This window comes from Loxodonta africana, chromosome 17 (assembly GCF_030014295.1).
Source record: "Loxodonta africana isolate mLoxAfr1 chromosome 17, mLoxAfr1.hap2, whole genome shotgun sequence".
NCBI lineage: Eukaryota > Metazoa > Chordata > Mammalia > Proboscidea > Elephantidae > Loxodonta > Loxodonta africana.
This window is the reverse complement of record NC_087358.1, coordinates 66,271,735-66,289,493: the sequence shown is the minus strand read 5'-3', so window position 1 is coordinate 66,289,493 and position 17,759 is coordinate 66,271,735. Positions and strand designations below refer to the sequence as shown.

General features: G+C 38.8%; 1 protein-coding gene across 1 annotated transcript in view; it reads right to left on the bottom strand.

Annotated features, from left to right (window-relative positions):
• Positions 1 to 17,759, bottom strand: part of LRRC63 (leucine rich repeat containing 63) — a 75,629-nt gene that overhangs the window by 3,332 nt on the left and 54,538 nt on the right. The window contains exons 7-8 of the mRNA XM_003412668.4: positions 15,382 to 15,465; positions 5,814 to 6,053 (exon numbers count right to left, since the gene is read on the bottom strand). Coding sequence (XP_003412716.2) covers positions 5,814 to 6,053; positions 15,382 to 15,465 — 324 coding nt within the window. The remainder of the gene's footprint in view (positions 1 to 5,813; positions 6,054 to 15,381; positions 15,466 to 17,759) is intronic.

Genomic DNA, 17,759 nt, shown 5'->3' with positions numbered 1-17,759 from the left:
GATCAGGGATGACTGATTTTCCTTATAATAACAGTAACAACTATTTCATCTGCTGAACTAAACGCTTGTGTTTGATTTAAAAAATAAAAATTATATTGAAGAAGAAGAAAATAAGCTTCTGTTGTTAGCTTGTTCACCTAACCTCTTGGGAATGTCTTCCAAAACAGCAGTTCGCTGGCCTGGGTTATTTCCTAATTCCCTCTGACCAAATTTTTCTATCACTGTCCTCAACTAAGTTAATTTATGTCATTTCAAAAAGCATCTACTTGAGAAAATACACTGTTGTTAATAAAAGCACTTGGAAAAATTAAATTGTAATAATGTAATAATTTTAACAAAATCTATTTTTCTATGGGTTATACCTTTGATTTAGTGTGTGCGGGGGGAGGACTCTTTTACTAATTATCATGACTGCAAATATCTTCTTCTAGTCTACAGTGTCCTGTGTCATATAGAAATATTATTTTTACTGTCAAATTCATAAAACTATGTTTTGTTTTAAGATACCTTTCCCTACTGTGAAGCCATACAGGTAGCCTCCTATAGTTGCTTCTAAAATCTTTCAAGTGTCACTCTTCATATTTATATCTTTAGGACATCTGGAATTGATTTTTATATGTGATGGTGACGTATACATAGCAGGGATCTAATTTGATTTTTCCTTATGGATGATCAAATGTCTCAGCATCATTTACCAAGAAGTCTATCCTTTCCCTATTGATTCACAATAGTACCTTTGTCAAATACCAAGTTTTCACATATGCACAAGAACATAATACCTGGGTTATATATTCTTCCATAGGTTGATCTGTCTTGCCTTGTACCTAATACCAAACTGTATTACTTTCTCTAACTTTATAAGTCTTGATATCTGGTAGGCAAGCCCCCTTATATTCGGTTTGTCTTGGCTATTTTGGGGCCTCTTCTTTTCCATATATATTTTAGAATTAGCTTATCAAGATTCCCAGAAAGTTCTATTGGGATTTTGATGGGAATTGCATTAAATTTATAGCTCAATTTGGGGGGAACTGATATATTTTTTATACTGAATCTTCCTATCCCTGAATACATTTATTTCTCCCATTTAATTTGGTTTTCTTTACCTTTTCGTGAAGTTTTATTTTTTTCTCCATAAATATCTTACACATATTTCCCTTGATACATTCCCTTGAAAATGGTTGTTATTTCTCTTGCCATCATACTAGTGTCTTTTAAAAAATTACACTTCTATGAAGGGAAAGGCAACACAAAGTACAGGGGAGGTCAGCACCACTGAACTAAACCAAAAGCAAAGAAGTTTCCTGAATACAACCAAATGCTTTGAAGCTCAGAGTAAGAGTGATGGGGGTCTGGGCACTATCGTTTCAGGGGACATCTAGGTCAATTGACATAACAAAGTATATTAAAAAAAAGTTCTGCATCCCATTTCAGTGAGTGGTGTCTGGGGTCTTAAACGCTAACAAGCAGCCATCCGAGATGCATCAGTTGGTCTCAACCCACCTGGAGCAAAGAAGGATGAGGAACACCAAAGACACAAGGTAAATATGAGACCAAGAGACAGAAGGGGCTGCCCACATACATAAAGACTACATCAGCCTGAGTCCTTCTGGTCTCAGGTGCCTGGCTACCACTAATGACTGCCCCGACGGAACACAACAGAAAATCACAGATGGAGCAGGAGAACAGTGGGATGCAGACCTCAAATTCTAGTAAAAAGACCAGAGTTAATGGTCTGACTGAGACTAGAGGGACCCTGGAGGTCATGGTGCCTGGGCCCTCTATTAGCCCAAGACTGGAACTATTCCCAAACCCAACTCTTCAGACGGGTTGAACTGGACTATAAGACAGAAAATAATACTAGTGAGGAGTGAGCTTCTTGGCTCAAGTAGACACATGAGACTAGGTGGGCAGCTCTTGTCTGGAGGCAAGATGAGAAGGCAGAGGGGGACAGGAGCTGGTTGAATGGACACAGGGAAGACGGAGTGGAGAAGAGTGTGGTGTCTCATTAGGGGGAGAGTAGCAAGGAGTACATAGCAGGTGTGTATAAGTTTTTGTCTGAGAGACTAACTTGATTTGTAAACTTTCTCTTAAAGCACAATAAATAAAAATTAAAAAATTACATTTCTAACCATTTGATGTCTAGTTTTAGATAGATCTTCTTTTTAGTCACACACTGTAGACATTATTATTTCATACAGATCATGTTTTTTACCTACATATTTCCCAGTTTGTCTTCTCGCCATTCTTTCTTACATCTCAGGATGTGCTTAAGTCATTTTCTTTCTTTCTGATGCACATTCTTTGCAAGTTCCGTTAATGAAAATCTATTGGTGGTAAATTCTGTTTTAATTTCTCTGTAAAAGCCATTCTTTTCCCCTTGCTTTTGAAAGTTAGTTTTGCTAGGAAGAATAATATTTTTTTCAGTTATTGTTCCATTGTTGTTGGTAGTCGATTTGTTGTTCTTTGTGATTTTCCCCCCTCTGGCTGATTTTATTTGTATTTGTCTTTGGTGTTCTTCAGTTTCAACACAAGGTGTCTTGCTTAGCTTTCAGTGGCTATGAGTTCACATCTTTTAATACTTTCGATAATTTGCGGCCATTATCTTATTGAACAATCACTCCCACCATTCCCTATATTCTCCCATTCTGGAACTCTAATTAAGTGTGTGTGAAATCTTCTCATTTTATTTTCCATATCTGTTTACCTCAGATATCTCACCTGTATATAATCTGCTGTTTAACCCATGCACCAAATTAATTTCAACTATTATATTTTTAGCTTCTACAATTTCATTTCATTTTAAATTTCTTTCTTCCAGGCCTTTTTAAAATTTTTTTATTATGCTTTAAGTGAAAGTTTACAAATCAAGTCAGTCTCTCATACAAAACTTTATATACACCTTGCTATATTTTTTTTTTATATACTCCTAGTTGCTCTCCGCCTAATGACAGAACACTCCTTCTCTCTACCCTCTATTTCCGTGTCCATTCAGCCAGCTGCTGACCCACTCTGCCTTCTCATCTCGCCTCCAGACAGGAGCTTCCCACATAGTTTCATGTGTCTACTTGAGCCAAGAAGTTCACTCCTCACCAGTATCTTTTTCTATCTTATAGTCCAGTCCAATCCCTGTCTGAAGAGTTGGCTTTGGGAATGGTTCCTGTCTTGGGCTAAGAGTAGGTCTGGGGACCATGACCTGCAGGGTCCTTCTAGTCTCAGTCAGACTATTAAGTCTGGTCTTTTTATGAGAATTTGAGGTCTGCATCCCACTGCTCTCCTGCTCCCTCAGGGGTTTTCTGTTTTGTTCCTTGTCAGGGCAGTCGTCGGTTGTAGCCACGCACCATCTAATTCTTCTGGTCTCAGGCTGATGTAATCTCTGATTTATGTGGCCCTTTGTGTCTCTTGGATACCCTGGTGGCATAGTGGTTAAGTGCTATGGCTGCTAACCAAAGGGTTAGCAGTTCAAATCCACCAGGTGCTATTTGGAAACTCTATAGGGCATTTCTACTCTGTCCTATAGGGTCGCTGTGAGTCAGAATCGACTCGATGGCACAGGGTTTGATTTTTTTTCTTTGGTTTTGTGTCTCTTGAGCTCATATTTACCTTGTGTCTTTGTTGTTCTTTGTTCTCCTTTGCTCCAGGTACGTGGAGACCAACTGATGTATCTTAGATGGCTGCTTGCTAGCAGCATTTAAGACCCCAGATGTGCCAGGCCATATTTGATTGTATCTTATCCCTTAATTATTTTCAAAATTTTATTTTCTTTCTTTAAACACTTGAAAAGTATTTCATGTTCTGTAAATAATACTAATTATCTAAGATCCTTGGAGACTTTTATCTGTTGATTGTTTTTGCTACTTTTACCCTTAGTGGTTTATTTCCTCCTACATTTGCAATTTCTTTTTAGTTGCAAGCTAATATTCAGGTGAACTTAATCTTCTTTGATCCAGAAAGCCTAGGTTGAGGATATTTCTCTGAAGAGCATTTGCTCTGCTGAGAGAAAGGTAGTTCACTGCTCTGGGACCACTTAGCCCTTTTCCAGCTCATATTAAATTTAGCAATCTTGGGTTCAACTTTCCTACCTTGTGGTGAGTCCGAATTTCTTGGACCCAAGTTTATTTACTACTCACTAGTTTTTTAGTTATGGAGCCCTGGGGCACAGTGGCTTAAGAGCTCGGCTGCTAATCAAAAGGTCAGCAGCTTGAATCCACCAGCTGCTCATTGGAAACCCTATGGGGCAGTTCTACTCTGTCCTATAGGGGCACTGTGAGTCGGAATCATCTCGATGGCAATGGGTTTGGTTTTTTAGTTAGGTTTTAATTCTTTTTAAAAAGTTTACCTTTGGAGATTTTTCTTTCCCACGTGCATTAAAATCTCATGAGCACTGACATCTCAATGCATTAAAATAAAAAACTTTTGGGACTGGTTTCTTTTTTGAAGGGTCTATTTTTTTTTTTCATTTTATGCAATGGTTACTAGCTTATTTAGGTTTTCTATTTTTACTTTTATAGAGTCAATATTGGTTATTTATATATTCCTAGAAATTCATTTCATTGAGGCATACAGCAAATATTTGTGTTATGGATTGAATTGTTTACCCCCAAAATATGTGTTATAAATCCTAACCCCTATACCTATGGTTGTAATCCCATTTGGAAATGGGTTTTGTTATGTTAATGAGGCAGTATTAGTGTATAGGGTGTGTCTTAAATCAATCTCTTTTGAGATATAAAAAGAGCAGATTGAGAAAGCAACCAAGCAATCATGTAGAGATGGGGAAGATAGATGCCAGGCCACATGAGATCTCCAGGGAACCAAGAAACAGAAACTGAAGAGACAATGACCTTCCCCCAGAGCCAACAGAGAGAGAAAGACTTTCTAGAGCCAGTATCATGAATTCAGACTCCTAGCCCCCTAAACAGAAAATAAATTTCTGTTTCTTAAAGCCACCCACTTGCCATATTTCTGTTATACCAGCACTAGGTAACTAAGAATTTGTAAAATCAGTAATCTAAGTGCTGATGATTAATACTTCAGATCAACAGTTTTACAGTAACTGAAAGAAATGGGAGGCAAGCCTGAGTGAATTGCAAGTGCGTGGAGTTTAAGAGCCCAGTTCTGAGATTAGACAGTGATTCCAACACTGGTCACTGACACCCGAGGGACAGAAGTCACTCTGTGCACATTTGTTCTAATCCTGGTCTCTACCAGGGTGGAGGGTTTATATACAGTAAAGCAGTGCCCTCCATGGCGTCACTGATACCAAGAATTTTTTTTCCTCAGGAACCTACTTCTATGTCTGAGTAATTCACAGAAAAAATTTATGTGGCCATATCGACTCATAGCAACCCTATAGGACAGAGTAGAACTGCCCCGTAGGGTTTCCAAGGCTGTAAATCTTTACAGAAGCAGACTGCCACATCTTTCCCCTGTGGAGCGGCTGGTGGGTTCAAACTGCTGACATTTCGGTTAGCAGCCGAGCACTTTAACTGCCCACCAAGGCTCCTTGATTTATGTGGTAGCTGTAGAGGTATTGTCAGCTACATCTCAGCAATCCTCATTTTACACTGGATTTTTTTTTTTTTAGGTACTAGCTTGAGAATATTAGAAAATGAGGCAAATTTTAGACTACATTATTATGCCTGAGAAACCAGAGCAGCAAGTTGGGGGATTGTGTGTGTGTGTGTGTGTGTGTGTGTGTGTGTGTGTGTGTGTGTTAACAGTAAAACCGCCATCAAGGGCCTGTGATAAAGAACATTTTAAATGCCTAAAGGTACATTTTGCGTAAAAGTTAAAAGGGCTTAGGGTTTGCTCACCATTTTAATAACTTTTTAATTTCTTCTGGGATCACATCATGATATCTATGTAGATGATTTTTGAAAAAGAAGAAAGAAACGAGGTGAGTGAGACGCTGTGGACTATTCAAAGAATTCTCTTTCCAAAGATGAGGATGAGTGTAATTATTCTCAAACTGGATCTTTCTCAGGTTCAGTTTCAAAATTCCAGGTGGGAAAGAAGTCAGGTCATTCCCATCCACATTCAGTTTTTCAAGTGATCTGCATATAAAGGAAACTATACTTTAAAATGTATTCATGCAATTTATAATACTGAAGTAAAATTCTGCCCAATGCTCTTGAATACTTACGTCAAATTTGGTAGCAATAAAATACAAGTACATATTTAAGTATTTTCTTAAAATTAAGAGATTTTACTTATAAAGCATGTGCACCATATATTATTATGCTATTAGGTGCATTTGTGTGAACAGTGCATTTAAAGCATGTGTTTTGGGTCTTTGCAACATGTCTTATCACTATGGAAAAAGAAATAATATCCATAAACGCAGCAAGGCTAATAAATATTACATAAGGTATAATACAGTATGGTGTTGTTGCTAGTTGCCGTCGAGTTGATTCTGACTCATGGTGACCCCATGTGTGCAAAGTAGAACTGCTCTGTAAGGTTTTCAAGGCTGTGAGCTTTTGGAAGCAGATACCAGGCTTGTCTTCTGAGTTGCATCTCGGTGGGTCTGAACTGTCAACCTTTTGGCTAGTAGTTGAGTGCTTAACTGTTTGTGCCACCCAGTTTCTCACCATAATATAGGTATAAAACCCAAAAACCCAAACCTGTTGCTCTTGAGTCGATTCCTACTCATAGTGAATTCCTACTTATAGCGACCCTATAGGATAGATTAGAACTGCCCCATAAGGTTTCCAAGGAGCAGCTGATGAATTCCAACTGCAGACCTTTTGGTTAGCATCCTAATGCTTAACCACTGCATCACCAGCGCTCCAATATAGGTCTGGTATAGTATAGTAAGGCACACTGGTGGCACACTGGTTAAAAGCTTGGCTGCTAATCAAAAGGTCGGCAGTTCAAATCTACCAGCTGCTCCTTGGAAACTCTATGGGGCAGTTCTACTCTGTCCTGCAGGGTTACTACGAGTCGGGATTGACTTGACGGCAACAGGTTTGGTTTTTTTGGTTTTATAGTATAGTAAAGTAGGAGCCCTAGTGGTGCTGTGGTTAAGCACTGGGCTGCTAACCAAATAGCTGGTGGTTTGAACCCACCAGCAGCTTCACAGGAGAAAGATGTGGCAATCTCCTTCTGGAAAGATTACAGCCTTGGAAACCCTATGGGGCAGTTCTACCTTGCTCTATAGGGTCGTTAGGTGTCAGAATCAACTCGACAAGAATGGGTTTGGTTTTTTGGTCTATAGTATAATAATACACAGAAAGAATATTATTTTCATAGACATAATATCAATGCATATTTTTTCATACAACTCAATCAAAACAGTGAAATTTACATTATCAAAATGTGTTATGTGTGGGCTGTGCTTTGGCTTTTCATCATCTGAGTCCCCTTGGCTTTTTTTGTGTCAATAACTCATTTCTTTATTCAAATAAAACCAACACTATTAATTTTCTACTCGTCTTCTCTCAATGGTTTTTTGAACAGTAACTTATCTACTTTCTAATTTGTGCTGGAAGCAGACAGAAAAATATCTGTTCATGAAGGACATATAAAAATCATGTCGAAGGCTGGTTCCGCTTATCAAATGCATTTGGGGTGAAGAGGCTGAAATATGGACTTTAGGTAAAGGGCATCTGGGAACCTCTAGATTCTCATGTACAGTCTAGTTTCACATCTTTTACTCGTATAGTTTAAGGTCTTTAACTATGACTCCTGCTGACAGTATTGAAATATGGTTAAAACCCATTGCTGTTGAATCGATTCTAACTCATAGAGACCCTACAGGACAAAGCAGAACTGCCCCATAGGGCTTCCAGGGAGCAGCTGGTGGATTCAAACTGCTGACCTTTTGGTTAACGGCTGAACTCTTAACCACTGTGCAACCAGGGCTCCAAAATATGGTTAAACTAGTATTTAAAACAATTAGGTAAGGAAGATGGCATTCCAGGTATCTTCATTTTTCAACCCTAGTTTGACTGGTGGACCACTCATGGTCTTTAAGAGGTTAGTGAGGTCCCAGGCTCTGCTTGGGCCTTGAAGGAGAGAGCGTGTGTGATCACTTTTTTCTTCTGTACCGGACACAAGCCTAGGGACCAGCATTAGAAAACCCTATGTGGACAATCAGAATGAGTGTGGTGGGGGGCTCCGGGCCAATGCTGGTGAAGGTCCCCATAACACCCCTGGGCTAGGCTGCCCCTGCCTAAATTTGTTTACCTTAGAAGACCTGCCAGTTTGGGTGTTCTCTTATCCACAGTGAGTTTTGGGGGGAACTAAATAGACTAAAGAATATACCTGAATGGTGGAAACGGTTAACACTCAGCTGTTAACCAGAAGGTTGGAGGTTTGAGTCCACTCAGAAGGACCTCGGAAGAAAGACCTAGTGATATACTTCTGAAAAATCAGCCATTGAAAACCCTATGAAGCACAGTTCTACTCTGACACACATGGGGTCACCATGCATCAGAATCCACTCTACAGCAATTGGTACACAGCCGAAACAACCCTTAAAGCTGGAAGAGCTCCATGTTTAGACATTCTTAGCTGCAGAGCATCCTGGGAGCAGAGAAACCTCCTTCTGGCTCACCACTGACATTCTTGGGGTTCTGAGTGGTCCTCTATGACTACCATGAGACCTGAGCAGAAGACAGAGCAACCAGGAAAGAAAAATAAGCAAAACACAGAACAGTGTTCCTGAAGCAAACAGACTCTGAGGAGAGACAGATGAGATACTGGGGAGGAAAAAAGCCCACTTAAGATTCAAACAGAGCCCAAACACATATAAGACTTTCTGGAACCAAAAAGCGTGAGTTGCAGAACTAAAACATTAAGTGGATAAACTGAAGGAGCAGATGGTCTTTGCAGAGATCCAAATTAGAGGCAAAGACAAAGTAGAGGTTGTTGTTATTGCTAGGTGCCATCGAGTCAGCTCTGACTCATAGCAACCCCACGCACAGCAGAACGAAACACTACCCAGTCCTCTGCCATCCTCACCATCATTATGTTTGAGCCCATTGTTGCAGCCACTGTGTCAATCCATCTCCTTGAGAGTCTTCCTCTTTTTCACTGACCCTCTACTTTACCCAGCATGATACCTTTTTCCAGGGACTGGTTCCTCCTGATAACACGTCCAAAGTACATGAGATGAAGTCTCCCCATCCTTGCTTCTCAGAAGCATTCTGGCTATACTTCTTCTAAGACAGATGTCTTAGTCATCTAGTGCTGCTGTAAAAGAAATACCACAAGTGGATGGCTTTAACAAACAGATATTTATTCTCTCACAGTCTAGTAGGCTAGAAGTTCAAATTTAAGGTGTCAGCTCCAGGGGAAGGCTTTCTCTCTCTGTGGGCTCTGGAGGAAGGTCCTTGTGATCAGTCTTCCCTTGGTCTGGGAGCATCTCAGAACAGGAACCTCAGGTCCAAGCGAAGCTCTCTGCTCCCAGTGCTGCTTTCTTGGTAGTATGAAGTCCTCATGTCTCTCTGCTTGCTTCTCTTTTATATCTCAAAAGAGATTGGCTTAAGACCTATCTTATAAATCTCATCAATATAACTGCCACTAATCCATCTCATTACATCATAATGATAGGATTTACAAAACATAGGGAAATCACATCAGATGACAAAATGGTAGATGATCATACAAAACTGGGCATCATGACCTAACCAAGTTGACAGATATTTTGAGGGGACACAGTTTAATCCATGACAACAGATTTGTTGCTTCTTCTGTTAGTCCATGGTATATTCAGTATTCTTTGCCAACACCATAATTCCAAGGCGTCAATTCTTCCATCTCCCTTACGCATTGCCCAGCTTTCACATGCATATGAGGCAACTGAAAATATCATGGTTTGGGTCAAGCGTACCTTAGTCCTCAAAGTGACATTTTTGCTTTTCAACACTTTAAAAAGATCATTTGCAGCAGATTTGCCCAATGCAGTACATCATTTGATTTCTGGACTGCTGCTTCCATGGGCATTGACTGTGGATCCAAGCAAAATGAAATTCTTGACAACATCAATATTTTCTCCATTTATCATGATGTTACTTATTGGTCCAGTTGTGAGGATTTTTGTTTTCTTTATATTGAGGTGCAATCCATACTGAAGGCTGTGGTCTTTGATCTTCATCAGTAAGTGCTTCAAGTTCTCTTCACTTTCAGTAAGCAAGGTTGTATCATTTGCATACCACAGGTTGTTAACAAGTCTTCCTCCAATCTTGATGCTGTGTTCTTCTTAATATAGTCCAGTTTCTCAGGTTATTTGCTCAGCATACAGACTAAGGATACAACCCTTATGCACGTCTTTCAAGATTTTAAACCACGCAGTGTCCCCTTGTTCTGTTCCAATGACTGCCTTTTGGTCTACGTACAGGTTCCTCATGAGCACATTTAAGTGTTCTGGAATTCCTGTTCTTTGCAGTGTTATCCATAATTTGTTATGATCCACATAGTCGAATGCCTTTGCATAGTCAATGAAACACAGGTAAACATCTTTCTGGCATTCTTTTTGCTTTCAACCAAGATCTATCTGACATCAACAATTACATCCCTCATTCAGTGTCCTCTTCTGAATCTGGCTTGAATTTCTGGCAGTTCCCTGTCAATGTACTTCTGCAACTGCTTTTGAATGATCTTCAGCAAAATTTTACTTGTGTGTGATGTTAATGATATTGTTTGATAATTTCCACATTGTCTTAGATCGTTTTTCTTTGCAACGGGCACAAATATGGGTCTCTTCTAGTCAGTTGGCCAGGAAGCTGTCTTCCAAATTTGTCATAGATGAGTGAGCAACTCCAGTGCTGCATCTGTTTTTGTTGAAATATCTCAGTTGGTATTCTGTCAGTTCCTGGAGCTTTGTTTTTCACCATTCCCTTCAGTACAAATTGCACTTCTTCTTTAAGTACTGCCAGTTCTTGATCATATGCTACCTCCTGAAATGGCTGAACACTGACCAATTCTTTTAGGTACAGTGACTCCGTGTATTCTTTCTATCTTCTTTTGATGCCTCCTGCATCGTTCGATATTTTGCCTACTGAATCCTTCAAGGCTCGAGTTTTTTCTTCAGTTCTTTCAGCTTGAGAAGTGCCAAGCATGTTCTTCCCTTTTGGTTTTCTAACTCCGGGTCTTTGCACATGTCATTGTAATACTCTGTCTTCATGAGCTGCCCTTTGAAATCTCCTGTTCAGTTCTTTTACTTCATCATTTTTTCCTATCACTTTATCTACTCTACGTTCAATTTTGGTCTTTTCTTTCTTTCCTGTCTTTTTAATGACTTTTTGCTTTCTTCATGTATGATGTCCTCGATGTCATTTCACAACTCATCTGGTCTTCAGTCATTAGTGTTCAATGTGTCAAACCTATTCTTGAGATGGTCTATAAATTCAGGTGAGATATACTCAAGGTCATATTTTGGCTCTCCTGGACTTGCTCTAATTATCTTCAGCTTCGATGTGAATTTGCATATGAGCTATTGATAGTCTGTTCCACAGTCAGCCCCTGGCCTTGGCCTTGTTCTGACTGATGATATTGGGTTTCTCCACTGTCTCTTTCCACACATGTAGTTGTTTGATTCCTGTGTATTCCATCTGGCAAGGTCCATGTGTATCATTGCTGTTTATGATGTTGAAAAAAGGTATTTGCAATGAAGCAGTCGTTGGTCTTGTAAAAGTCTTTCATGCAATCTCCCAGGTCATTTCTTTTACCAAGGCCATAGTTTCCAACTTCTTTTATTCCAACTTCCGCATTCCAATTGCCAGTAATTATCAATGCATCCTGATTGCATGTTTGATCAATTTCAGACTGCAAAAGTTGGTAAAAATCTTCCGTTTCCTCATCTTTGGCATTAGTGGTTGGTGCATAAGTTTGAATAACAGTCATATTAATTACTCTTCCTTGTAGGCATGTGGATGTTATCCTATTACTGACAGCATTGTACTTCAGGATAGATCTTGAAATGTTCTTTTTGACAATGAATGTGATGTCATTCCTCTTCGATTTGTCATTCCCGGCACTGTAGACCATATGATTGTCTGATTCAAAATGGCCAATATCAGTCCATTTCAGCTTACTAATGCCTAGGCTATCAATGTTTATGTGTTCCATTTCATTTTTATGATTTCCAATTTTCCAAGATTCATACTTCATACATTCCATGTTCTGATTATTAATGGATGTTTGCAGCTCTTTCTTCTCATTTTGAGTCGTGTCACATCAGCAAATGAAGGTCCCAAAATCTTGACTCCATCTATGTCATTAAGGTCTACTCTACTTTGAGGAGGCAGCTCTTCCCCAGTTGCATTTTGAGTGCCTTCTAACCTGAGTGGCTCATCTTTCTGCACTATACCAGACAATATTCTGCTGCTATTCATAAGGTTTTCACTGGCCACTTTTTTCAGAAGTAGACCACCAGGCCCTTCTTTCTAGTTTATCTTAGTCTGGAAGCTGCACTGAAACCTGTCCACCATGGGTGACCCTGCTGGTATTTGAAATACCAGTGGCATAGCTTCTAGCATCACAGCAACAGCCAGCCACCACAGGATGACAACCTGACAGATGCATATAGAAGAAATACTTCAAACCAGGGCAAAAATACATTTTTAAAAAATCATGAGAAAAATATAAGTACCATGGAAAGAAGATCAAGGAGAGCTAACATATAAATAATAGGAGTTTCAGGAACAGAAAATGAAACAGAAGAAGGAAAGACATTATAATAACATATTATAGAAGAAAACATCCCTGAACTTAAAAGAAAAGCTTGAATATGCTGATAAGAGTTAACAGAATTCCAGGTAAGATTGTTTTTTTAAAAAAAAAAAAAAGGATGTATTCTTAAGCCTATCCTGATAAAATTCCTGAAGGTCAAGGATTATGAGAATATTTTAGTCTTTCCAGATAAAAATAGGATCTACTTACAAAGAAAAGGGGATCAAACTGGCATCAGGTACCTCATCTACAATGCTGGCAGCCAGAGGAGGAGGTGATGAGGGAGACTACTTGGGAAAAGACTGTCCACCCAATTGAGACATCATTTAAAAATTTCCTCCATCTGAGGAAAATACTTAAGAAAAAATTTTATACAGCCAATAAATTAAAAGAGATATCTCCAGATTTAGGATGAGATGAAAGAGGAGAAAAACAGCAGTAAACAAATCTTAAAATATATAGCTTTGCTATGATGCTGAACGGAAACCCTGGTGGCATACTGCTTAAGCGCTACAGCTGCTAGCCAAAAGGTCGGCAGTTCGAATGCACCCGACGCTCCCTGAAAACTCTCTGGGGCAGTTCTACTCTGTCCTACAGAGTCGCTATGAGTCGGAATCGACTCGACAGCAATGGGTTATGATGCTGAACAGGTTTCAGTGGAGCTTCCAGACTATGATGGACTAGGAAAAAAGGCCTGATGACCTATTTCTAAAAATCAGCCAGTAAAAACCCTGTGGATCACAGTAGTTTGATCTGCAACCAGTCATGGGGATGGCATAGGATAAGGCAGCATTCATTCAGTTGTGCATGGGGGTGCCACGAGTCTGGGCTGACTCCACGGCAGCTAACAACAAGACCAACAAATATAAATGAAGAATGATTGGAAATGTGAAACTAAAGTGCTAAGTAGTCTTTAAAAAAAAAAGAGACAATGCAAAGGAAAATAATAATGAGAATCTGAAACGAAATTTCCTGAACTATCTCAGCAAAACCTAAAGTTAGATGAAGGGCAGATAAGTTTGGAGGGAGAGCACAAAAATAAAAGAATTTTAATGGTCCCAGATATTGGTGGAAAGCAGCAGTTGTGGGAGGCCATCATGGTGGGGGTGTAGATTCTATCTTGCTTTTAAAAAAAAAAAAAAAGAAAAATGTATTTGATTATGAGTCTTGGGAAAGAAAAGATAGTACTGTATTTTTACGCAGATAACGTGCACCTTGTACATTTGTTTGCCAACCGTGCCCTGCCCCTACGAGATATTTTCACAGCAACATGTAAAAAAAATTGGCATAGTGGCAGTTATGAAAATACCTCGGGGGGCGTGGCTGGCAAACAAACATAGAAGGTGTGCGTTATTTGCATCAAAATATGGTAATAGATTGGCAAAGCATAGTAAAACTTCAAAATTAACAATGAGGAGATAGAGGAAACAAATCACAGAAAACAAGGAAATAGAAGGGGAAAGTAAATGAGAAATATAAAATCAAATATATCAGTTGTAACAAAAGTAAACAGATTGAATTCTATTAAAATACAGAGGTTGTCACATGGGAAATAAAATAATTGGTATAAAAATTAGAAAAGCAGAGATAAAATTATCTCATTTTGTGGAAAAGATTATTGTTCCTGAAAAAACAAAGAGAATCCAGTAAGACTCAAGCAGAACCAATTAAGAGAATTTGGTTACTTGTCCTGATTTTAAATCAACAAAAGACATAGATAGCTTTTCTCTATTGTGAACTGGCGATAGTCAGCTAGAAATGGAAATTAGAAAAAAAAAAATTACATTCATAGTAGTAGCACGATTAGGAAATACTCAGGGAAGTTTGGCAAGAGAGATAAAGGACTTCCATGAAGTAAGTCATAAATTCTTATGAAGAACAGAAAACAAGATCTGAACAAATGAAAATATATACTATATTTTAGGATAAAAAGATTTATTATCATTAAAAATATAAATTATTTGAAATTCACATGCAAACTCAAGGCAATTCCATCCAAAATTCCAACTTTTTGTTTATGAGGAGGGGCTGGGAATTATATTTAATGGTCTTAAAGTTCATGATCTAAAGAGAATAATTAAGAGATTATTATTGACAGATAATCCCCCTAGTAGATAACAGAAATTATGGTGATGGTTCCACAATATGGTGAATATAACAGTGTCACTGAATTGTATGCTTAAAAACGGTCAAAATGGCACATTTTTTGTTACATAGATTTTCCCACAATACAATAAAAGAAAATTACTCTAAGGTCATAATTAAAATAATACGGTAATGACATGGGAAGACACAGATGAACTTTGGAGACTTCTTTTTTTATTAATGTGAAAAAGAACAAGAGGTTAGCATTAAATGACACTCTGTGTTATTAGCATTTTATGTGTATGTATTTCCTTACAAAAAAAATAAATAAAACTGATAAACACTTATACATGTACACACACAGAGAAAAAATGGACAGAGGTAGCTTGTCGTTCCATTAAGTGGTCATTTGTACTGACCTTTAAATAATTACTAAAAATATCATGTCTTAAAAACACTCTGCACCAATCATTTAACATTTTTGGTAAACATAATGCTTCACATAGCAGACTTTATGGCTAATAGGTGAATGAAAGGACTCAATTTTCTCTCTTACATTAGTCACCAAAGATAGCCTTAAAGGGGACATGACTTCGCATGTACTTACTACTTTCAAAATACCTGAGTTTCTTGATTTCATCTGGAATAGAAGAAAGGTCATTGTAGGAAATATCAAGTTCCTCAAGATAGGACAAGGTGAATAACCTTAAATGGGAAGAGAAAATGAATTGTAAAAATGATGTATTATATGTTATTCACTGGAAATTAATAAAGGATTAAACAGTCAAGAAAATAAGTAGAAGTATAGAGAAACTATATTTTTCTAAGATCTTGAAATTTATGTAGACTTCATTATGGACAATGTAATTGCCATGAATGTTCCTAGAAATTATTCATCTGTCCATTCATACTGATTTGAGATGGTTAGCGTGGATAAAGTACCACCTAGAAAAGGCACCTGAGAAATTCTTAACATTTAGAGGCATTTTTTTTCTTGGTTGCAGTAAGATTTTCCTAGTGAAGTATTTTTGGTCTTTTTTTTCTGTTAAGAACTTAGTATGAAGCAAAGAACACAAAGGCTCTGTAACACAGAGAATTCTGGGTTTGCGGCGGGGGGTGGGACTGGGGAGGGACATCTGGGGAGGAGCGGAGTTGCTTCTTGATGACTGAGACTGAGGAGCCAAGGTATGACATTCATCAAAATCCCTAGTAAACATCCTCCTCTTCCTACATAAACCAATACCAAAACCCGCTGCCGTCTCCAACTCATATCGACCTTATAGGACAGAGTAGATCTGCCCCCATAGGGTTTCCGAGGGTGTACATTTTTACAGAACCAGACTGCTGCATCTTTCTCCTGAGGAGCCGCTGGTGGGTTTGAACCGCCGATCTTTCAGTTAGCGGCTGAGCGCTTTAACCACTGTGCCACCAGAACACCTTTTAACTGATAAATAAAAAAAAAAAGATAAATAGTAGGAGCTAAATGAATCTTGGAAACTCTTGTGGCGCAGTAGTTAAGAGCTATGGCTGCTAATCAAATGGTTGGCAGTTCGAATCCACCAGGCGCTCCTTGGAAACCCTATGGGGCTGTTCTACTCTGTTCTATAGGGTCACTGTAAGTCGGGATTGACTCCACAGCAACGGGTAAATGAATCTTTGTAGGCAGAATTAATTTTCTCTTTTCCTACCCATGTAACTGCACATTTTCCATATCCCCTCTTAGACCTACCTCCAGTCTTAGTGGATGAGGGCCACTCCTGTTCAACACCAGGCTCTCCCCTTGTGCTCATGACCCCTTTCCCTCCCACCTCCTGTGACATTTTGCACCATCAGTCATCCTTCCATATCTTTAATCTATTCCCTGGTGGCTCCTTTCCATCATCCTATGAATATGCCTAAGTCTTTAAAGAACAAAAAATAAAAGTTTCTAAGATCTCCCATTCCCTTTAGCTTTTATCTAATCTCTTCCTTCCCCCGCTGCATCCAAATTTCTCCAAAAAGTGGTCTATGCAGGGTACTAAATACTTCTCTCCTCCCATTCTGCCTCAACCCACGGCAAACTGGCTTTTGCTCTTCCCATCCCACTGAAACCATTCTCAGTTTTAGTCTTACTAAATTCCTCTATTGTATTTGACACTGTTGATCATCTTTCTTTTTTGAAATAATCTACTCACTTGGTTTCCATGATATTCCTGGTTCTCTTTATGCAATTTGAGCATTTTTTTCTAATTTCTTCTTCCTCGGTCTGTACCTGAAATATTGGTGTTTCTGCAGGAATATCAGGAATATCTCCTCAGCAGACTGCTCTACAGATTCTCCTTGGTTTCAACTACTACATACGGGTACCTCAAAACCCTCATCATCAGCACAAAACTCTTCTCTGCGTTTAATATACCTAAATGCAATTGTTTGATGGACAACACAACTCAAAGCGAACACGTTAACCAAAAATGGAACTCATCATTTTCCTTCCCTGGAACCTGCTTGTGTTTAATCTTGTCATTTTCCTGCAGAAAACCCATCAACCGTTTCTCATTGCACTTAGAACAAAAAGTAAATTTCTTCATATGGCCTCTAAAGCTTTACGGGATGTAGCACCTGGCTCGCTTTTGAACCTCATCTTAAGCCACACACTTATTATACCCTAAGCCACCCTGGCTTTCTGTCAACCTCTAAAGCTCTTATCTGCCTCACACATGTTATTCTCACTGCATGAAGTATTCCTTTCCCCGTTCTTCACCTGGACTTGTTTCTGCTTAAACACCACTTCCTCAGATAAACCTTTCTTAGCATCTCAATTTAATTCATGTCCCTCTGATATCTTTCTTATTTTTCTTTTCAAGCATATGCTTTAGAATGTTTTATATTTATGTATTTATTGGAGTGTTTGTTAGAATTCCTGTATCCTTCCCTGGATTCTAAACCGCATGAGGGAAAGGATCATGCCACTTTCATTTACCATTGTAAACCCAACTCCTATCACAGAGCTTATAATTTAG